The sequence below is a fragment of the Vidua macroura genome, chromosome 16, assembly GCF_024509145.1.
Source record: "Vidua macroura isolate BioBank_ID:100142 chromosome 16, ASM2450914v1, whole genome shotgun sequence".
NCBI classification, from domain to species: Eukaryota; Metazoa; Chordata; class Aves; order Passeriformes; family Viduidae; genus Vidua; species Vidua macroura.
Window position 1 is genome coordinate 10004268 of NC_071586.1, and position 24460 is coordinate 10028727.

At 39.1% G+C, this 24460-nt stretch overlaps 1 protein-coding gene across 1 annotated transcript in view; it reads right to left on the reverse strand.

Annotated features, from left to right (window-relative positions):
* The window catches only part of BAIAP2L1 (BAR/IMD domain containing adaptor protein 2 like 1), a 35250-nt gene that overhangs the window by 5932 nt on the left and 4858 nt on the right, over positions 1-24460 (reverse strand). Inside the window, exons 2-9 of the mRNA XM_053991759.1 lie at positions 20863-20938; positions 18016-18102; positions 3775-3836; positions 3608-3679; positions 3138-3275; positions 1898-2050; positions 1303-1470; positions 412-562 (exon numbers count right to left, since the gene is read on the reverse strand). Coding sequence (XP_053847734.1) covers positions 412-562; positions 1303-1470; positions 1898-2050; positions 3138-3275; positions 3608-3679; positions 3775-3836; positions 18016-18102; positions 20863-20938 — 907 coding nt within the window. The remainder of the gene's footprint in view (positions 1-411; positions 563-1302; positions 1471-1897; positions 2051-3137; positions 3276-3607; positions 3680-3774; positions 3837-18015; positions 18103-20862; positions 20939-24460) is intronic.

A 24460-nucleotide genomic window follows, 5' to 3' on the forward strand; every position in this document is an offset into this window, starting at 1 on the left:
TGCGTTTTGTCCCATGTGCATTTCTCCCTTACTGCTACGTGCCCTTGAAGTAAGCCAGAGTGAGACTGTCAGTGTTTGTTTGTGTGCACTGAAACACTCAGATGTATACTGTTCAAAATCATGGAATGCCTTCTGCTGATAACATTTCAAGCCATGAGAGCAGTTAAGTTGGGTTAATCAGTGACACACGGAAAGTAATTAAAATAGAAAGGACTTACCCTGACCTGCATTTAATTTAACACATCTCTCTCCCATTAGGTAAATGATATAAATCCTTTGTAAAGACCATTTCCTACTCCTCTATACATCCTGAAATTCACATCATCATAGTAGCAGAGCAGCCCTGAGGTAATTTTGAACAGTGCAGGATGTCATTCACACTTACCCAGTTTGCAGGGAAGGGACACTGACCTGCTGAGTGATTCAGTTTTTCAGAAGGTGCTTTGGGAGCTGTTGCAGGATTGTTGAACATATCCACGAGTGGGCTCGTGTACGCCCTGCCTGTGGGAGCTGGGGGCACTTTGGATGCATTTTCTTGGTGAGGATAAAAATCATTTCCAATCTGGAGCCACAGAAACAACAGTATCACAATACTGAGGGAACAGCAATAACTTTTTTGCAATATTAAATTCTAGAGAACAATGCTTAAATATTCCCAAAGGATACACATTTAAACATGACATAAAGCCCACATGTTCCTATGGAATTGCTGATCAAAGGTTTGTAAGAGGCTTGATAAACACTTGCTAGTGGGAAGGCTACAATAGCCTTTTTTCTGTAAATAGCATGATGATCTCCAGATTTTTCTTGTTTAGATGTTTACCCTAATCTTTTAGAAATTCAACAACTAATGATGACACAACATTCAAACCAGCAGAAATGAGAATTTCTCTTGTACTCCAATAAGCTAATAATCATGAAAGGAAGAAGGAAAGAAAATAGAAAATAACATTTTTCTTAAGTTTACATTGAACTACTGAGTATGTAATGCTATTACTTAGAGACAAGAATGTAGGAAATGGAATAGCTGGAACAAAAGTAGCCCTGAGGCTGAGTTCTGCAGGAGAAGCCTGGGCACCCAGCTGAGAACTAAGCCTTGCTTGGACACGTGCTCCTCCCTTCTCTGCTGTGTGTTTTCCCCACAGCAGAGCTTCAGCTTAATCATCTTGGTTCCATACCCAAGCCCAGTATATTCCAGCTGAGATACACCATGGAGTCCATCCCAAATGCTGAGGTCCAGCAGAACCTCTTGAAGCCACTCCACCCCCACTGAAGAGCCCCCAGCCACGAGGAACAACGTACCAGGGTGTTTCTCTTCACCATCGGCGAAGGCTGCGGCGTTCCCGAGACCGGGGTGGAACCAGGGGTCCTGATTTCATCTATCATCATTCTGACTTTTTCAGGCACTTTGGTGGCATCACTACAGATTTCCTCCCACCCAGGCAGCTTGGATTTTAAGAAGTCTGCACACTGCATCCAAATTAAAAGATACAAGTCAAAGACAGGCTTTTTCATAAAATTGCACAAATCTACTGGTTAACTTTCATTATACCAAAATGTTTACACCAGCAAAATGGAAGTATTTTCTAAGATTCTTCTAAGGAATACCTCTTTGAAACAAATAAGATGTAAAAAAACTCTTTTGCAGGGACAGATATTGGAAGTATCTGATCACTCCATGTATTTTTTCTTAATACATGATTAAAAAAAATTCACAGTAACCCTAGATTTTTGCTACAATACCTTTCATAGAATAGTGTATTGTTAACGTTGTCTGGCACGTCAGTTCTTCTTAACTATTTCTGGCAGTCTGGTCTACATGCTGCAGGAAATACTCAATACTCCTGTGTGCCTGGATTTCAGGAGTTTCATTTCTGTTTACTCTCACAGCACTGACCTGAACATGGTAGAAGTGCATGTGCTGGGTAAAGCTGCAGTGCTTGTCAACCAGAAAACAGAACCTTCTTTTCTCTTCAAGGAGAGCTTCTCTGCAGCCTTCTGCAATAAATCTCTGAATATCACTTTGTCGAGAGCTCACGGTTTCCAAATACTGAGGGAAAAAGGGAAAAAAAGAATCACATAGAGCCTCTGAGTTTTATTTGATGCTATATCCAGTCAGTTAAGTAAACTCAAAAAGCCTTAGAAAGAGCTTTTAGAAAGGCAGGGTGGGACAGGGTGGCTCTACTTCTAAGTCCCTCTCCTTTCCTGCACAGATCTGACTTCCTTGATCTCATCAGGTGAATGTATGCTGTCCCCACAGACAATTAGCAGCCTATTTAGGGGTTGTGAGGGGGGGGGTGTGTGGTGTGTGTTCAAATTAGACTAATGACCTTTGTCTGCACCACCACAGCTCCATTTATTCACACAAAGCTGTGATGAATCTCTGCTTCATTTGGGGGGGGGGGGGGGGGAGGATATGAGTTACTAATAAGACTGAACTATATTTATCTGAGATTATGAGGATTCATTAAATGCTAATCCTTGAACTCAGACCCAGAACTTTCAAAAAACCCTCAAGTCTTATGAAAGCAGGTTAAAAGACAGGCAGTAAGAAATAGGAGCTGCTGTTACCTCCACTTACTGTGCTGTGTTATACACAGAGATTTCTTTGGAAATTAAAATAGCTATGGAGAAAAAAAAATATAAGCTAGCAGGAAATACAAGTGTCATGAAAATATAAATATCAATGGCAAGTATTTTCAGAGAGACACCTGACAATGAGAATCTGATTTACTAATTTTAAAACAGTTTCTCTTCAGTGTCTTGCCATTTCGGATTTCACCTCAAGATGGCAATGCTGGATTAAGGGCAGTAGGAAAGGCAATAACACAAGTTGGCAGTGCCTACTGAGGGAAATTACTCTATAGCAAATTACTACTGAATTTGCATAGTTCAGCTGGCTCCCTGTCCAGAGCTCTGCATAAAGGTGTAGTTACAGATCAATTATTGGCCAAGGGATGAAATCTAGGAACCAGAAGCCTCTGAATATGTACACTGGAGCAGTGAGAGCTCAATTGCAGCCGCAGTACAAACTCTAGGAGTGCCTTTAGCACACACCAGCTTCGAGGAACCATTAACTTTTTCTGTTGACCAGTTCTCATACAGAGAAAGAAACAAATAAGAGACAATGCACTGACCTCCATTTCTTTGTGCTCGTACTTCGTTACATTTCGTGCTCCTTGGCTTTTCCTTCTGATTTTTTTCAGCTCAGCCTGAGACTTCTCTAAAGAATCCAGTTTGCTTCTGTGTTCAGTTTGGTACCTTTTTAAAGTTGCCTGCAATCAAAGCATTTACATCCTCTCATAATGCACTCAGCCTTGTATCTGGGTAAGGGACTGAAAAGCATTACTGTGATCTCTGAGATATTGCTCACACACCCCAAATGACTTCAGCAACTGCTGCAGTTTTATAAGGAGCTATGAAGTTATACAGGAATTCCCTTTTTAACTTAAATTAAGCATTAAATCTTGGCTATCTTTATATATCTAAAGTGCATTTCTATTAAAGTTTGTATCAATTAATTAAATCTTGGGAAACAATGCCTAAAAAAATTCTTTGACTAGCAATAGGCAAATAAAATAGGAGTTTTAGAATTGAATGTACTTACAGTCATATATTTTACATCCAGGTCTGTTTTCTTCTCCAGTTCAGATATAATTTCTTTATGAAATTTTTTGAACTTTAAAAACAAATGAATTAAGGGTTATTAAAAATTGGCAAAAGTAGATTATAATTTCACAAGGAAAATGAATTAGAAGAAATTATTTAACTTACACTTTCCTCTAGACTGTCATTAAGTTTCTTGTGTGTTCTTGAGATTTCTACCAGAACTTGGCCTGTTGATAAACATACAACTATATTGGTTTCTTTCTTAGACTTCTGAAGTTAGTTAACAAAGAGCAGTAATAGAATACATTTAACTAAATACTCATTAATGGTTATATTTAAGAGGGGTAGGAAATTTCTTGCTGTTGCTCATCACAGCAGCTGAAATGAATAATTCACTCTGGCCACAGACAAATCAAGCAGTTCATAAGTGATAGAAGAATAACTAATCATGCATTGTTATGCAAAAGGGACCTGGAGTGCCAGGAAATACTTCCTTCTCTCCAGAGCAGCTCCTCTTGGTTTAGTTCTCACCCTCTTTTTGTGCCAAGTCAGAGAATAGCACACAAGTTGTTACTACCCAAATAGCTGCTATCCATTTCATAGTCTGAAAACTAAACTTCAGTGTTTATTAAGTTACTGCACCTTCAGAGTCAACAAAGCAACCTTTCAGTTCCCTCACTGCACACCTGCTAAAACAGACCTGATCCACACAGGAATTCCCACCTGTGCTGCATTAACCAACAGCCAAGGCAAAGCAGATTCCTCAGCATCCTCACAACAGACCCTGAATATCCCATTCTGCTCTTCTCTCCAGCACAAACTTACACAGCCCAGTCAGGACTGCGAGCAGCTGAAAGCTGAACTGTTCCATTTTATTTCGGGAGGATACAGAGGAGACATCCCTCCACCTTTGGGTGTGGCTGTACGTGCGAAGCAGTGCGAGCCGCGGGCTGGTGCTGCCGTGCCTGCAGCCAGCCACATCACCCTGCCTGCTGCTCATGGCCACGTCAGCCCCACGCCCTTCCCTTCCCTGCCCTGGCACGGGCACACAGAGAGTGCCAGCCCTGTCTGGGAGGTGGCAGCACTGCTGAGGAGAGCAGCAGGAAGGGCCCAGTTTGACTGCACCCAAATCAGACCAGCCCACTGCTACCAGCTCCTGAGCAGGGGCCGCTACCAGAACTGGAAGTGCTGGGACCATGAAAGATCCACAGACTGGGTAGAAGCCTTGACTAGAGATGTGTTCTCCTGGCACTCCATTTGCATGGCAGGACTGGCAGGTTCAGTTTGGTTCCCTGGCACACCTCCTCCCGTGATCCTTGTATCCCTCAATCACCCTTGCAGCTGTCCCACCTGGATTTGCCACAGGTACCTGCAGTTGTGCTATTCTCGTGCACAGGCAGGGTGCAGAGTGACCACAGCTTTGTAATTCCTGCACATCACTGGCAGTCACTGCATGGGACTGTGTGTCCCTCCTATTTGCCATCTTATGTAATTCTAGTTTCCTTTTTTTGAGTCAAAATAGAACGGATGCATTAAATGCTCAACACACTACTGTATGAATTTTGCTTTCTACCCATCCATATTCTTTGAGAACCCCTGAGCAAAAACTTATCATCCCATAATGCTTCAGATCGTTCAGCTGTTCAGAAAAGCTCCCAAAAGATGCCAATAATTTAAAAAACTGGCTCAATAAACGAATGACAGAACTCTTCATGAGAACCTTCTCATCTTCCTTCTCATCTGCACAGACATCCAAGCCTGTCTCCCCAGAGAGCAGGCTGGTGACTTGGTAACCTTCTCACAGCAGGCAGAAGCATCCCCATGTCCATGGATATGTTACCACCTTTCTCCCTTCTAACTTGTCATTCTCCAGTTACATCATCTCAAAATCTTAGTTTCTTTGAGAGGAGAACCACATCTCTTGTGAAGCAGTATGACACAGCAGATTTTCAACTAAATCTTATAAAATGTGGGTCTGCATTGTTGTTTGTGGGGAAACATCAGGTGGTGCAGGAGGAAACACACTTGTCAATCCTGGCTTTTCAGGAATCCCTCTTCCTGCTCCAGTGCCCACCCCTACCTCTCTTTGCACAACAGACTGCAGGACACTGAGAGGAAAGAATTGGAATGCAGTGAGAACGGACAACCCCTTGACTGGCAAGAAAAGGAATTCACAGTCACAGAGGAGTGATTTTTTTTTTTCTAATATATATAATTTTTCTGAGTTCTGCACAGCCCACAGAGTGCTGTGGTTTTTCTGTTCATATTTAAAGTTGCTGGTAACTACAGCAACATAAATACTATGAGAAGTGAGAGGTGCTACAGTAATTAGTTGCTCACATGCAATAGAAAAATAAATACAATTAGTTACACAAACACTTGAAGTAACGGAGGTGAGCAGTGTTATTTTAAGGCTCCAGAAGTGAATGCACTTTGGTTCCTACTGTTTCTGTTTCATCAACTCAACTCAAAAGATACATTTTAGACTGTGATGGGCTTTTAAAGTTAGAAGAGTTTGTGAATACTTATCTACAAAAGGATAAAAATATACAAAATACAAAAAAATACTTATCTACTTAAAAAGGAAAATGTTGATAAAAGAAAGCAGGAAAAAATATAAGAAATACAAACAAAATTACAAAGTTTGTTTGGTTTTAGAGAGCTGTTTGGGAACTTACAGAAATTCAGGGCGAGAACTGGAGTGGCCCTCAAAATAATTACCCTTACAGATTTCTGTGCTTTTAAAACAAACTTATTCCTGCTCTGTGTAAAAACCCCACTCCACACAGTGGCTGCCAAGGCAGAGCACTGAGCTAATCCTTGGCAAGGCCAGCGTTCCAGCACGGACAGACATGCAGCGAGGTGGGGCATTGACTCAGCTCGGGGCTGCCACCCTCCCTGCCCAACGCCTTCACCTGCGCTGGCGCGATGGAAAACCCGAGCGCGCTCGGGGTCGTTTCTGTCTGCAGCCTCTTGGCTTTGAGTGCTTGCTTGGAAAGGGGCTTTTCCATCTCTGTTACAGAAAAATACTGCCAAGACATGTCCTGAGAGAACTTTGAAAGCTGCACTTCCTTCTAAATGGTTGGTGCTGGGTTATTTGACTGGTTTATTTTAGAGTGTTCTGGAAAACGTTTAAACAGTGCGTTTAGTTGTCAGTGACTCTGTCCCTAATTGCATTTTCTTTTGCTCTCAACCAGAGACTTCCTGTACTGTGCATCACTCAAAAGTCATGTTTATATTTCATGTACAGAAGAAATATATTATTATGATATATATAATACTTATATATTATATAGAATATATAATATTATATATATTATAATATATAATATATATTATATATATTATTATATATATTATTATATATGGACTATATATTATATATATTATGATATATATATATTATAATATATTATTATGAAATATATTATTCTGGGATCTCCTCCCTGTCACCAGGAATCCACAGGCACTGCATGTACTGGCTCACCCATTTCATTTCCCATTTACAAAATGTTGATTCCAAACATGAAAAGAACCCATCCACAATAACCACACTCTGACCTATTAAGATTTAGATTATAAATCAGATTCTGCACTTTGAATAAATAGAGAGCATTTTTGCAGAGAACATATATCATATTTCTTTATTGCCAGTTTAAGATAATGGGTTAGTCACATTTAGATGGTGTTCTCCTGAATTAGTTTATACAAGGAGACAAGTTTTTGTAGAAGACTAATTCAGGAGAGACAAAATAACCCCTAGTCTACACAGAACAGTGTCCAAGTAGAATGGAAATGGAACAACTTCAACATAATATTTGAATTTAAATCACCACGGTGAATTATAGAATAGCTCTAAGAAAGACAGTGGATTACTCTGGATTAATGGCAGCATAACCTAAGGTTCTTGCAAAAAGGCACAGAAAACTACTTAAGGTGAAGACAAACATGTATTTCTCACATCAATTAAAATATTCTGCTCTATATTAAAGCTGCTCATGATTAGGTTCTATATATGAGTGCTCATAATACCTGATAACAAAATATTAACCTCAGCATCATTTATTGGCAAACCCCCAAACCTATCAAACAAAACAACAGAACATGACACCAGGCCACTAAAGTCCAGTTTGTGGCAGCCATCCTGTAAACTTGAACCAGTTTTAGGCATCACATTATGCAATTAATTAATAAACCCAAAACACTCATCTTGATGATAAACATAACTATTAAAATACTTGTCTTTCAACGATACTTCTCTGCTTTCCATCTTCCCACATGCTGGACATGAAATCTTTGTGACTGAATGAAGTAGGTGTACATTAAATATTCCCACTTTGTTTTAGAAAACAAAAAAAGTAGTTGTAGAAATTTACAGACACTTGCTCTGATACTTTGCTATTACCTTAGAGGTGCAGTTTAGGGAAGAGAAACATCAATCTCTTTCAGAAAAGGATTTTGGGGGAAGATCTCAAATATCTTAAATGACTTAAAAATTAAACAAACATTCCTCATATACAGTTCATGAAACCATGTGTCATAATACAGCTATAATCTGATATAGGACCATGAACAGTATTGGTTCCACGGTAAATTTATTTCAGTTTCAATTAGATTCAGGGCACACATCGAAAGATCTTTTAAGCTGAAACTTCAGGAATTTGTGGAATATTTTTAGGCTTAACCAAGGATGTTGGTTGCATCTATATTTTCTATTGAGAAAGTAATACAGACTAGAATTTCATTAATGATGTTGGGTTTGTTACAAAAAAAGCCAAAACAACCATGAGTCCAAAAGGTGCAGCAGTCATTTCTCCATATACAGCATCCCCTGAGCAAGAAAAAAATCCTTGAAAGGCTGTCTTGCCCAGGAGATGAAAACCAAGGAAAGCAATTTCTCTCAGAAATACTCATTGTAAGGCCAGAACTTCTGCAGAAGTTACACTTCAACCTCACTGTTTGCACTGGCTGATTGTTCAGGTTATTTACCTTTTCACCTTGTGTTGACTGTTCTTGTGAAGTCTAAAAGAATTTGTTCAAGTTAGAAACAAAAATGGAACTCAATCAATAGAGTTCTGTCATAGAAACAAGTATCAACAGCTACCTACAAAATCACTTCTACTTTTAAATACCAAATAGCTACATTAGAATCAATAAAAGTATTAATTAACTCAGCTTACTTGAAATAAAATTCAATTTTGTTTTATTTAGAGGAGGTTGCTTTTGACAAAATTCAGGTCTCTTAATAGTGACTTTTTTAGATGTCTGGGAACAGGCAAAATGCTTAATTATATCACTCATTTACCTCCCGTTGCCCTGTTTTGTATTCAGGGCAGGTTGATTAACTTTGTGACTTAGAGATGAAGCCACATAATTATTTCTATTAAACAAGAGAATGGAAGGCTGAGTCAAAGCTGCAATGGAGACAGCACAGTCCAAGTGTGCTATTAGATGCTATTGCTGGCAAGATGCTCTTTTCTCCAGGTCACCCTCTGCCCAGAAAAAAAGGCATTTATAACATGGGAAAGTTAGAAACAAAGTCCCTTCAAAACAGTAGCCCCCAGGAGGTAGTAAAATAGGAAGTTTCAAAGGAATACAGTGTAACAAATAAATATGATTGAACAAAGCATCTGCCAAACTTCAAACATGTTAAATTTATCATTGTGTCATAGGAAGGATTTAACTGTGCAAGGGATGCGTTAATGAAACCAAGCGGTTTAATGGAATTTAACTTATGAAGGAAGAAAATCACAAAGAATCATAATATAATGCAAGACCTGCCCAGCTCTAATTGCACTTCTGATAAAGTTTGTCCAGATTGCTTTAACACACTCCCCCCATCTGTAGAATTAATCGTAATATGCACATAAATCAGCAGGACTAGGTCAAGTCTGCCTTTCCTTACTGCATGAGCGACCATGGAATAGGAACTCAGGAGTAAATCTCCCTGTAATTCATTTTATAAAATGGCATTGACACATGACCATTCAGTGCCATTTTGTGAAGGTGACTGCAGAAGGTGAAGAGGAGGAGAAGAAAAAAAAAAGACTAATCAAGAAAAGGGGAAGAGATTTTAAAGTATAGTAAAGTATTTTAAGTCCACTCTACATGCTAGATATAATACCCTGAGAAAGCTAGAACCATACATAAATAAAATCTGTAATTAAAATAAAAATAGAAGTAAGGAGAACTTCACATTTTAAATGGGATTCTGAGATTTATTTTAAAATATGCAGAGTTCTCATTAAGGCTATGAACAACCTTAGTACAGTGAGAAATGTTTCTGTGATATAACAAGCAAATAAGTTAGTTAATTTAAAACAGATTAAGGGTTAAGGGAAATGAATAATTACTTTCCAGTCTCATTGATACAGAAGAGATAAACAGTTCTGCAAGATGCCTAAGTCTAAGTAGTCTGATATCTTGCCTCCACGTCCAGACAAAAGCAGTAAGCAATAAATAGGATTGTGCAGGATGCTGTTGCTAATTTTGTGAACTGGGCACTGGTGGGGTTTGAGCTGATGAACTCCCAGTGCTCCACTTGCTCCTTCCTACAGGACTTCACTGCTGTGCTCCTGAAAAATGTATTCTAGCCCATGCTGACTTCTGAAGTGTCTTTGACCACAATCAAATTTTCATCTGATTCAAGTGAAAAAAACCCAAACAACCCAACCCAAAACAGCCTACAACTTCAGCCTCTGTTTTTACCCAGTGAAATTAATTCTTTCCAGTTATATCACAGCCAACACACTTGGCCAGGAGTCCACAGCTGCTTTTCCCAGCACAGAGAACTCTCTAGGCACAAGATGCATCTGTAGGACCAAAGGAGACTTTTAGCATTTTACTTTTACAGGAAATACTGTACACTAAGTTCTGTCCTTCCCAAATATTGGCTTTATTTTGCAATGTACACGTTTGCCTGTACATATATAACCTAGCCATACAAGTGCCTGTCTGTTTCTCACTGACACATACTTGGCAATACTCTCTTGAGCACTTCCCTGTCATTAGGTTACACATTGCTCTCAGCATGGGAAATAGAATCAAAGAATCCTCTTATTCAAAGATCCTTTTCCCATTTCATAATTAGGCAAACAATGAAGGGATAGAGCACAGTTCACTTCTATTCTAGTAGCCTAGCACCTCTTATGATATCATTTCCTTTCTGATCCTTCAGCCCAGGATCAGAACTATATATAGTCACCCCTTTCTAAAACTTCATTGATGATCATTTGAAATAGTTTAAGACCACATAACAAAGGACTTCCCCAGTACAGAAGACAGAATTTTAATTACTTGAATTAAAATTATTACTTTTCTTTAAAACTCTGGGACATTTAAATATTAAAAGAGACAGAATACTGCACAGCTCTTTATACCTTAGAAAGTCAATGCCTTTTTATAAGCCATATTCAGTTAAACCCAAGGATAGACTTGCTGTTTAAATATACTTTACTAAGACTAAAATTAATGCCAAATTCTTTCAGCTGGACACAGGTGACTTTAGAAAGAACTACACAGTTCATACCATGCTATAAAGTGGGCAATGAACTGCTAAATCCATGACTTATTCCCACATATGGCTACACAAGAGTGAATACTTATGACATTAACAAGACCATTTCAATTTCCAGTTACTCAGAGTTTGTTCTTGGGGTGATGCTCCTATTTTCCTGTTTGAAATGGAACAAAAACATTAGCTCACATTGTATTCTAAAGAGGAATGTGACTTTACTGCAGATTCAGCAAAGTTCAGTCTGCAGTCTAGTTCCCCCATTTCTCACAAGATGTTTTGATCTCTTAGTCAAAAAAAATTCAGAGATGAGAATTTTTTTAAACATACTATATCACTGAACAGATGATAATTAACATGAAATATTCAGCTTGTCTCAGATGATTGGTAAGCACAGAAACGAAATTTTAATGTTAAAAAAAGGAAAAGTAAATGCCATGTAAATAATGCATGAAAAATTACAAACTTGTTTTTCCACCTGTTACTCCATTACTAATATATATGAAGTCTGCTGCAGGCATTTTTGTTATTTTCTTTTTTTTTTTACGCAAACATATAAACCCACAATACATTAAGGTTTGTATGTCAGAAACTCATCTTTCTTAGGGCCTTGGAAGCCCTGTATAAAGCAGCTTTTCATACCTGAGCTGCAGTGGGGTACAGTGACTGGTAATCTTCACACAAGTCAGGTGAAAAAAAAATAAGTTACAATACAGCCACAAGCTTGAACTTGCCTGGATGAAACCCTGCTGGTTTGAGGCAGATTAGTTAAGGAAGATCATACAAGAGAGCTAATCCCTGTTTTACAGCAGGGATGGACCAAACAAATCATGCTAACCAGCAAAAACTGAAGTTTTTATGGGTTTCCAGTACCAGAGAGGGTAAATATTTAAGTCATCATTATAAATGTTACATGAAATGCAATAAACCACAAGGAACCACTGCAACTTTCATTGCAGCATTTTGGAACTGCCACTGAATTTCACAGTCTTAGCAGTGTCCAAAAAAACCTCAAACCAAAAAACCCCATATCTAAATTGAGTCAAAAGTTTTGATAAAATTCTCTTACTCAGAAGTCCAAGACAATTGGTTTAGGTTCCCTGCCCTGCCCCGCGGGACTGTTAGTGACATCTACAATGGATACTAGATTTTTTTTTGTTGAGAAATAATTCAGCAGGAAGAGCTGACTGTACAGACTAAATATATCCTTTCACTAAAGGATTTACAAGCTAGCTACAACTATGACGTTATTTTCCTCACAAAGTTGTCATTTACTTTCCATTTTGTCTCTCACTGAGAGCACAAGAAGTACATTTTCTTGACTCAGGCTGATTTCACCTGGGGCTGGTGGTGAGGAAAGGCTGTGATTGCTCAGCATCCTTAGCTCAGAGGTGTGAGAGAGAACAACCTCCTGCCCCGAACGAGCCCCCGCTGATGGAGCCGTGTTGGGGGGGTCAGGCTGGGGGAGCACACACCTGGAGTCACTCTGGCCTAGCCAGACCTGGCCACAACCCAGGAAGCACAGCATGGACACACAGGTGAGGTCCAGGGCATCCTGCCCAGGGCTCCCACTGCAGGATGAAAGATGGTGCCAGGCTCACGTGGAATTTACTGTTCCAGCACGGTGAGAAATGCTTTAAGGAATCCCTTCACCATTTCCTCAGGCCTTTGAGGCACAGCACGAAGATATCAAGTCTCACACATTGTAGGTGTTTTAAATATGTATTTTTCCCTGGAGGGTGTGCGCTCACAAGCATCATTAGGGGTTTCTGAGCTGAAGCCCAGCGTCAGGGCACACAGGCAGCTGCTCTTAGAGCTGCAGGTGCCCAGACACCAGTTCTGGTGCCAGCACCACCACACTGCAACACACAACCACCCTAAGCAGGTCAGGGCTGCAGAGTGTTACACCCCATCTTATCACTGTCTAAAAACAGGAGAATGAGCTTCAGTTTGTAGGGTGCAGTAAGATTGGGACAGGTGGGGAATAAAATATTAAAATTGACTGGAAAATGTAATCTATTATCTAACTTATCATGAAAACATAGCTGGAAAAATATCACTGAAATCCTATGAATATCTGTCTCCTTTCTTTTCTCTGGTGCTACTGCAGTTTTTACCAAAGGCCTTCAGTGTTTTCAGATTCTGCTTCCTCCCATCAGCCATTTCCAGAACCTGAAAATGTGTTACTTATCTGGAAGTCTTCATAACAAAATTTACAACAATAATTGTATACAGAACAAACATTTTTGGGGTAGTTCTGTAAGAACAAACTGCAGTATCTGTTTCTACACACATTCTTTTATGTTCAGTAACAAACCCACCTCTTGTTCACTGTGCTTCTTGAATGCATCATTTCTGGTTTATATTCTAGCAGGGAAATATTACAGAACTTACACTCAAGACTGGTTCATCTTCTTCCACCTTTCTTTTAGCAGACTGGAGGTTTGTATAGCACAAGCCTGGAATGTTACTGTATAACTGGAAGATACAAAACCTTATTCCTGTGAATCCCCACAAATACTTTCAAGACAGCTCTCTGTGTAGTTTCCTTTTATAGCACAGGAATCAAGTGGCTTCTTCATATGAAATTCCATTATAAATATAGCAGAATACTCTTTTATTAATGCTCCATAGGAAAAGCTGGCCTGATTCTAACTACTTAAACTGCAGCCTCTAAGCTGGTTTCCCAGAAGTTTCCACCAGATGAGGTGCTAAAGGTTCTGCAGTTGCTGGCACGCTTCACTCTCCTTTCTGTCCAACACAATCCATTCCAAAGGCAGCACGCTGGGATAGAGGGATGGCATGGATGCAGTGAGGTGGACAAGATGTCAGATCTCTCCTCTCCAGCTGAAATGAGCCGAGGAAGGGAAGAGTGCACGGTGTCATCTTTCTAAGTGAAATAGGATTCCAGCTGACAGGGTCAATGTATATGTGTTAAAGTAAGCCAACAACTCTCCTCCCTCCCCTTTTTATTTTAATGGAAGCTGAGCTAGCTACATTCATCCTAAACCATGGAATTTTCTCTTTCTCTGCTTGGTTTTCTCACTAGTGAGAGTGACACAAGTTGACAGTTGTGGAGACCTTTAAAATTACACCACTTGACAGGCAAAAGTCTTTTGTGTTCAAATGTGTTCAAATCCTGTCTTTTAACCTGAATAACAGTCTGTTCTTTTGTGCTTGAGAGGAACATCAAGTTCAGGGTTCACCCTCTGTCAGGAAAGAATTCCACTTCCTCTGTGCACCATGAGAAGTTTTGGGGTTTTCTCCCCTCCCCTCTCTATCTTGTGACTGCTACAACAAAGGGCAATCTTTTACTTCAATATTTGCTTCTCTAGATCATTTGTAGTGGTTTTTAACCAGGAAAATTCTTCTGAAAGGAACCCAAAATTTCCCAAATTCTTACATTTTAGACTGCAGATGAGCATAAGCTCTTGCATACCTGTTTCCAATTAAGTTTGAACACAATGCAACTATTAAAAACAAGCCTGTAAACCAGAGTAATGTTTAAATAAATTAGCAGTCTTGGTTAGATTAGGAGAGAATTTTGTCTCCTCTGATTGTTCTATTAATATACAGATCTTCTGTAATTTAGTTCCATTGAACAAAACCATGCAATGTAATATTTTTCTTTCTTCTTCTGTTTGGACAAGCAATTAATAGTTTACACTCCTTAATTCTTGAGCAACAAGCTCTGGGTACAGATCCATAATGTAATTGTGGGTGACTGCTGTAGATACTGTTGCTACACAACAAACTGAGTGGGACTTTACACCCACAATATAAAATGAGATGTAGCTACAATAACTGGCAGGTGCTGGAAGAGAGAGTTGGGAAGATATAAGAAGCAGAATTCCATAGGCAAGCAGGAAATAACCTCCAAATTCCTTGTGCAAGTGAAGCCTACAGAGACAGCCTGTGTTACTAGAGGAGATTTTATTTAAATTATAAACACTAAAAATCGACATGACAAAGCCTGACAAGCCTTGTGTTTTGGGCAAGACAAAGCCAAATAGCAACATGTGAAAGTTACTATTTTAACACCGTGGTGAAGTGTCTATGTGAAATTGGTTTTACTGCATTATTGAAACACGGCATTTTGTCCCGGTGTGGTATGCTGAAATTTGAATAGTATGAAATCTTAACATTTTTAAACATGCAATTTCTTGTTTTCTATCTTTTCTTCCTAGAGGGATTTCCAAAAAGTACTAGGAAAAAAGGTATGCAAATTCCATATTGCAGAATAGCTTGAAGCACATAAATTCAGATTCTGTTCTTTTAATGCTCATTGTGAAGTCTGAGGGACTACAAGCTCAGAAATTTAGGGAAATACAAAATTAGAAAGAATGTTGACTCAATCAACTCATCCCTTATTCATAAGGATTGTGTTATGACTACATACATTCTTCTACTTCCTCAATTTGCTTAAATTATTCTGTATTAAAATAATGCAGAGAGCTTCAACCAGACTTGAAAGACAGAGATACTTAGTACAAAAGCTCTGAATCAGCTGGAATATCCAGATTTCCTTTTCATTCTCATTTCCCTCTTCTGCTCCAATCTCGTTCAATAGAGGAAAGGATTTCTGGCATTTTTCCTTGATTTTTTTCCCCCATGACTTCTCCAGCCTCTCTGCTTTCCACCCTCTGCTTCAAAAAAAATCTCCTTTTTTTCTGTTCTGTTTGTCCCCTGCTGTGGGTCTGGTGTCCCTTTTACTGTCTCATCTCAGAAGCCCACGTTCTGTGTTTCCTCGTTCTGTGTTTCCTGGTGGGGAGGAAGGATTGGCTGTGGTTTGATACCAATCTTTACATCACATTGGCAGTGAATACGCTCTAGGTCACCCAGCAGGTTTGGGTTTGAACTGTGAAACCACCTCTAATTTGGCAGAGATAACAGAAGTATTATGCATGACAGAGCTGCTAGTGGTCAACCACTTGTGTTTTGGCAAGTCTAAAGGAACTCCTGGGTGAGATCTGCACAGGGGGCTGCAGCAGCTCCCCTGGAGTTAGAAAAGGCAAAGTTTGATCTGTCCTTACGCACCCCACACTGCTCAGCATGCACTGCAATATGGTTAAAACACCAAAGTGTACAGTAAATACTTTTCTTTTCAAGCAGATACTTTCAGAGACACTGGGTGTATCATATTTCTTTGGTAAATAGTCTAATATTGTAGCCCAGCTTCAGAACTTGTAAGACTTTCTTGAAAATGCAAATGATCTGTCACAGACTCCTAACCACATTATCCTGCCTTTTCCAGCATTCATTGACTTTCCTTATCTCTAAATTAAGTATTCCATCAGAGAGTATGTTGGAAGAAATCCTGAGTTGCTGTTTGCCTTAAGAAGAATAGATTTTTCTGCAGTAACAGTTGAAGCAGAAGGTGAACAGAAAGCAGAGAGGAAGGCCATGTTTTCTCAGTATGGCATATCTTGAAAAAGATTTATAATTGCAGGATGGAATTCATAGTTAGACAAAAATATGTTTTCAATCACAATTCTGTATTGTCCCAAATAATAGGAAAAACCCGCTATTTTCACAAGTCAGCAGAAGATTACCCAATAATAATAATATTTCCAAATAAGCAATGTCCCACAGCGACAGGTCATAGATCAGTTGCTTCCATGCATCTGACCAACTGCTTGATTGCAAAAACTGTAATTGTGCATTTTCTGCTATTTCATAAGACTCTGCACAGCCATTTCTTTTAACTGTTCTATAGTTTGACAGCAGCAGCTCTGCTTTCTGTAAACAGCCTGCAAAGCAAACAGAGGAGCTGCTGTCGGGACTGTTTGCTCTGCCCTGTTTGCTGTTCCACCACTCCCGGCCCTCAATGCTCACCCACAAGAGCTGTCAGAGCAAACCATAAAAACGCAGGCAGCCACACAGCAACCAGTGCCCACCTTTCAACAGGGCACTGTCCCCTCAATCCCACTTCTCCAGAGCGATGAAAAAAAATTGCTAAACCCATCCATGGTAATCAGCTGAATTAACAAACTATGGTGAGTTACAGGAGGAGATGCAAGTTACATCACAGGAAGGGTCCTACATTGCCCAAAATCAAAAGTTCAGAGGCAAGACATATCATCAAGTTATTTTTGTCAAACAGCAAATGAAGGCATTAAACAAATGTTTGTTTTTTGCAGTATAGGTCCCAGTTCTTTGCTTTGCAGTGACATGAGAATCTTTTGTCAGAAATATTGCAAATACTTTGTACTCCCTTGCCCAGTGTTGCAATTACGCTGCTCAGCCTACAGAAGTGAAGATGTCAAGGTCAAGTGCTACTGCTGATCTTTCAAATATTCAGAAATTATTTTCAGAGAGTACAGAACTTGAAGTGGATTTATATTAATGTAAAATTAATCTGTCTTTGAGTCTACAGTTTCTCTTTCAAAAGCTCAAGTAGAAAATAAATATAAATGCACCTGAGAACTTTTAGTGATACACTTGATCAAAAGTAGTGAAGTAAAACTGAACCCTTCACAATGACACTCAACCAGAAAATTGTTTTAGTTTAGAACTGCTGTTGTAGATGAGGACTTCTCATACCAATATTCTGCTGCAAAAGTATTTCAACCTTCACCTCTATATTAAAAATCAAGATACATGTTTTTTGGTACTTTAGAATTATATGAGCTTAAAAATACATGCTTTGAATGCATATGAAGATATAGTCACCAAAGGAGGGAAAAAAGAGCTAAACTTGTCAAAACATTGTATGAGTCTTGAGAAATAATATGCCTTAAAGGCATCTAATCCCTTCCATCCGTGTTATATAAAAGCAGAACATACTTTAACTGATCCTTATCTACTTCACATTTGTTCTATGAGCTGCCAGCAGGAAAACAAAAATAAAGGTTATACTTTGAAGTAATTTAAAAAAAAGAGTTTTCACTTACCTAATTCTTTAGAAACTGGAGAATCTGCTGATATGTCCCCAATCTTTGCAAGGCTATCATAATATGCTCTTCCAGCCACTACCATAACTGGGGATGAGTGAAAAAAACACAACTGTTAAAAAAATCAGAATATCTTCAATTTTTATTAATGTATGATCCTATGAAGTCTTGTCATCCAGAGCACAGAGTATGAGAGGGGTATAGGGCAACAAGGAACTCCTTCTGTCACAGAATCTTACAGAAGTCCCTATCCTCCCTGCTGATCTGTGAAACAAGGAAACAAAGACAGAACTTCAGAAAACATTAATGAAGTTTCAGCCTGTTATTTAGCTCCAACCTCCGTGCATACCCAGAGGCAATCAGCATTTAGTGGGAAGGCTTAGCCATAAGCCATTGGTCAGGACATAGCAAAGTTTCTTAGTACAGAGAAAACTATTGGAAAAACCCAAACTGCAATCCCAAACTTCCTAAAAGTGCTGAGGTCTCTGGTGGTGACCAGCCAGAGCAGGGAAATGGCAATTGGGAAATGGCAACTGGCCACGACACCAGGGACCTGCAGCTGTCCCAGGGACATGTGGAGCCCCTCAAAAACAAATCATCCTTTCCCTCTAAATCTGGCTGGTACAGAAACCAATAATATATAGCAGGAAGTTTCAGTTATTGCCAGTTAATAATTTCCTGTTTAGGGCTGATTTAAACAGCAAAGCCACTTTCTGTGGAATGAACACTGAAACATTGGGATTGAAGCTGCAGGGAGGCCAGTGGGGAGAAACATCTTACACAGGGAATAGATCCATCTTCAGTGCCTAGAACTGATCTGCACAGCACAAAGAAAAGAAATAACAAGGACAAAGTGGCAAGCTTTAATGTGAAAAATAACTTATTGAAGTTATTTGTCATAATTTTTTGTAGTAGTACATTCTTGACCTAAAGTGAAAGTCAAGCAGAGCCTCACTGTTGACTTTAGAATGCTTTTTTTTTCTGAGAGGAATATAATTGCCAATTATAGGTCTGTATTTTATAGTTTTTACTAGTAAGGTGACATCTTTGGTTGCATAACAGTATATTCATCAAGACTGAAAATTTTCCAAATCAAACAAAGATTCTCTTTGAGGCTCTGTTGCATTAGAAAAGGTGATTTCTCTCTAAGCTGTCTCATAGGTGCTCTGTATTCAAACTTTTTGAGCAGAAGAATTATACTGGTGCCTGGTGGAGCAGTGTGCCACCTGCACAAGAGGATTTGATGCCAGTCCAACTCTTCCTATCTGTGTTTTCTCAAGACAGCCCCAAGTCACTCTTTTCTCCTAATACAACCACTTAAAAAGGAAGGAAATGTGTGATTTTCCCTGTCCTAACCAAGCTAAATCAAGAACCCTGCTTGTATAGTCCCCTCACCAGTACTATGGAATATAAATTATTTCTACAGACAGGGAAGGTTTTTTGACCTTTTGTCCTTTGTATAGAAAAATACATTATAAACATATCTGGAGTTCTTGTAAGTTTTATGTTCTTTGTCAGCATACTCCAACTTTTTTGGAAAGCTGCAAAGTGTTTGATTAGCAACAGAGTATTTACTCCTTGTTACAGATCTATTTACACCACTCAGAGCTGATGGTGAAAAGATTGCCAATTTATGAGAGTCCAAAGATGACTTTGTAACAGTTGTTGCAACACTGTAAATATTCATTTGAAATTAAGCATTCATGCTAAATATGCCTGATCAGCTAGGCTTGAAGGCAAATGTAACAAAAACCAAAATGTAACATATCAACAGCAAAGTGTGTGAAAAGAAGAACCCTCAGAAATTGGTATAGAAATATTTCAAATGATTAAGAAAACACTTGTTATTCCTTCTGGTACTACCTGCAATTCCTAAGGTCAGGTACAAGGTAACCACATGTTAATCCATCAAGTTAGGCACTGCCACAATTAAGTCAACATTTCCCTATTTTCATCTCCAGCAGGCTTTTGTTTTATCTTTTTCTCAAGCCAGGTCTAAAATTTGCATGAAGAGATATTTCAGTGTCTGTTTGGCTAAGCACTACTTCTGCAGGATCCCATTTCTCAGAGGACTGATGTGCCACAGGCTTGAGTGGGGCAAAATTAGAGATTTTACATGGCTTTAATATGGTATCAAGCAGTTTGACAGGTCTGCAAGGGAAATGGAGCAGGCTCTGACAGGTCCCACAGTGCAGGCTCTGGGAGTCTGGAGCCCAGTCCTGGAAAGACCTTCTTAGATTGTTTCTGTGAAGTCAATAATGGAAGCAGGCAATTATATTCTAAAATGTTTGAGAGACTGGTCCTTAGATTCAAATTCATTCTGATTTTGACTCAATGAAAAAGATAGCATCAGGATTAGTATGGACAACAACAACAACAAATCAATCCACTCCTGCAACTTGAACTAATTCACATTGTTCTGTACTCAGGGTTACTTAAGTAGTGACGTGTGTAGGTGAGCAGGAACAGATCTAAGAATGTGAAATATCTCTGGAAGGTATTTTCAGAGAAAAAAAACAAACCACCTAATCTACATAACTTTGGTTTTTTTCACTTATTATTCTAATGTGGGTTACTTAAACCCACTTGCAGTTTATTTTGCAGGAGCTCTGTGCCTAAGTGTTTGTGATGCAACTTCTCCAGAACAGTGGAAAAACCCCAAAAGACTGGAGAGAAGGCACATATATTTGTAAATTTGTGCTTGTTAGTTGGGGTTTTTTCCTCTTAATTAAACACATCCAAAGTTCAACTTGAGAATTAAGCCTATATACACAACCCTCATATCCAATATGTATATTTCAATGAGAATTAAACATTCTTTCTAAATGTAGCAATTGGAAAGCTTACCATTAACAGCTTTTTCATAATTCTTCCCCAGATTTATTAAATTCCTCAGTCCGGGATTGAACTGTTCCATAACATTCTAGTGAAAGAAAACAAAATTTGTGTTATAACCAAGATAATTCCACAGTGGGTATAAGTATTAATCTCAGTGTCACTCAGGCCTAGTTCACGACTGAGAAGTCCATGGATGGATGAAAATTGGAGGATTTAAGAGACTCGGGAAAACAAAGGATGGAAAGGAGAAGAAACTGAGCCCTTAAGATCAACAAATGGGAAAAAAAAAGTTAAACTATTGCAACAGGGGTTAAAAAGGAGTCTGGCTGTTTCTAATACAAAAGGATATCAAGTGTGTGATCAAAGTTTGTGCAAGACCATCTTTTATGGTAGGTAATGTTGGAATGAGAGAAAAACCTTTATCCACTAATTGTTTTATTAATTCAGACAACTTTCTAACAATAGTTCAAGATTTGAGTTCTAAATTTAAAAAAATGCTAGAAAAGTAAAATTTCACCAGATCACTGGTTCATATTCTTTGTGGTTTCTGTGTTACAGATGCATTTAGGGAAATTAGCTGTTTTGGGATTTTTTTGCTGTGTTTTTTGTTTGTTTGAAATTTGTGCAAAGCCATGTTTTTTTTCAGAAAGAAAATGAAAATGATGACCTTATTTAAATAGAAGGGGAAAAAAAAATCCACTGCAGCTGCTTTCACTGTCAAATACAATTACTGGCTGAAACAACCAGAATCTGAAATCCAGCAGCTCCAGGCAGGACTGCTCTCGTTCCTAGCAAATTCTACAACCTGCAGATTCTGGACGTCCTTTCTCCAGAATCTTCCTAACAAAACTATGGCTATGACATTACTCTGTGAAATTACATTGTCATGAAAAGAAGATAATGAGATTCCTGTCGACACCATTTTGTTACTCTTACTATTTTTATGGCAATACTTTTATGACACCACTCACTACTGTTCACACAGCAGAACTGTCAAGTTCAAGGAATTCAAAACAGATGCTTTCTGTTTACAAGAAACACAAGACTCAAGACAAGTGAAATACTATCAAGCTTTTGTCTGTTGTACTACTAGCAGAATGAAAATATTTATGTTTAGTACACAGGTGGACCCAAAAAGAACAGCAATATGTCACATTTGTCTGATTTTCAGGCAAGGCCACACAGACAGAATTCTATTATTTTTCAAAGACAGCACTATATCTGGATTCTGCTGAACATAAAAAGTGAAGGATTAAGTCCAATAATACTTTAACAGTCATACTGAATAAAAATATAGATATTTTAAAAGTATATTAAACTATTAGATTCCAATACTAGTATAGCATAAATTATATCAAAAGCAGCCACGGAACAACAATACCTGGCTTCACTGCCTTTGTGTACAAATAAAATGCAACTGGGATTGTTTTCTGGTCTGTCCCATTAAACTCTCACCCACCCAAATGCAATCACTGCAAACAAACCAGCTATTGTCCCCAGGCCCTTGATTTGTGTTAAGTCACAAACCACATCCAGAAATCATTTGGGAAAGTGTGTTTCAGGTGGAGCCAACAATGCCAAGGGCTATTCTAACAACTTAACAGGATGGATATTCAGGCTCTGGTGTCTGGGAACATCCCTCCTCCTGCCCCAGCTCAGGAAATTGCTGCTGTCAGTGTTGCTGCTGTGGTTGTTGCTCTCCTCCTTGCTGAGGCACTCTGACTGTGAGACACTTGTTCCAAGGAGCAAGTTGTTTCTTCCTATTCCAACTTTTTGCTATTTCTTCCCAGCTGTGTACTAAAGATGGTGTCTGTTGACTTACATGGAGTCAGTGAATCACAAGGGAAAAAAAAAAAAAAAAAAAAAGATGAATTAGGGGATTGTTTCAGGATAAAGAGTCCTGTATGTTCAAGGATATGGGGAAAAAAAAGATGTACCGTGATAGGGTGTGTCCATGGCAAGTGAGAGTCTAAGTATCATCTTGAATTGCCACTCTATACTGAAAATAATCTTGAAAGATTCTGCCTATGCTAACCCTGTTCCTCAAAACAAAAAATTACAGAGTAAAACCCCTTATTGCCACCTACCCCAAAATTCTAAGAAGAGCATGATAATTATTGGCCTTGAAGTACTGATTTTTGGAATGACTGTCTTAAGCATTCAGGGGTAAAGATTCCAGTTTTCCTGACATCTTCTAATTCAGTTTTCAAACCAGTCACTGCACTTGTGTCAGTTGTTTTCATTCAGGAAGAAGTGAACAAACCCCAATAAAATTTCCCTTCACAGGTCCCCTCTCTGAAGCCAGCTCCCACAGCTCTTGTTTTTCACCAGACCTCTTGACCCAGAGCAGGTATTTGTGTACAGCAGACACAGACCACGCTCTGGAGACACAGCAGGTCCAGTGGGACACAGGGGACTCAGAGGGAGAGCTCCAGGACACCACATCTGCTCAAGGTACACGAGAAACCACTGGGAAAGGTGAAGAAACAACTTACAGCCAGTGCCTGCAGCAGCTGCAAGGAGCACAACTGATGGATCTTTTCTCCATCAGCCCAGGCAGTCTCTGGAAGGGTTTCAGGCCACAGTGGTTGATTGTTAGCAGAACCAGTCCCTGGACGTGAACGCCCGAGGAACAGCAAAAACCTCGGCAATGGAAATTCCCCTTTGGAATCCTGGTTTCACAGTTTGGTTTATGGGTACCAGCTGATCCTCCCAGCACTGGGCAAGGCTCATCTCAATCGAGGGTTTGTGCTCAATAGAAAAACTTAACTCTCCCTGACGCCCCTGCCACGTCTCCAAGATGACCCAATGAAATAATTCTCAGATTATTTCCCTTTCATGCATTAGGAAGGAAGCATAATATGTGATCTTTTACCTTTCTACTGAAGACAAGATTCTCAAAGCAAACAAAGAACCTGGCCATGCTTCTAGTGGTCTTTCTATACAGTTAACCACAGGTAACCACTGGCTGTCTTTGAAGTCCAGGAGAAGTATTTAGAGCACTTTATCAAAAAGGGAAACTGTCACAGGCAGAATGAGCTAGAGATTTGATATTACCAAGACACTTCAGATAAATTAAAATTATTGTAGTATTTTATTCAGCTTTGGAAGTTATAGGGGACAAGTGCAACTCCAATCATTTTGTACAGTTACTTTTTCCTACCATGTCTTACAGTTTTATAGATTCTCTTACTTTTACTCCAAAGAAAAGGTCACAAAAATGAGTGGGACTGAACACCAGTGCAAAATTCCAAATCATACAATAAAATCAGATCTCAAAACTTCTCAAAAAGGAGGACAGAGGAACAAAGAAAAAAAATCTGATCAGAAGAACTTAAAATTGTCAAAAGTCTCAGAAAATAACAGTATTTTTATCTGCCTTGGTGTACAAGGGCATGCAAATAAAACCTTTGTCTTAATCCAAATAAACATCATAAAATGAGAGAGAGCTTGGGAGGGTTAAAGTGGTTCACAACACACCATTTGCCTGTACAGTGAGGCACACAAACAGGGCCTCCTAATTGTCAATCGTGTGTCCTATATTCCAGTGACACACTACCTCTCATGAACAGAATAATTAACGAGAAGAGGAGGCACATGATCAGAT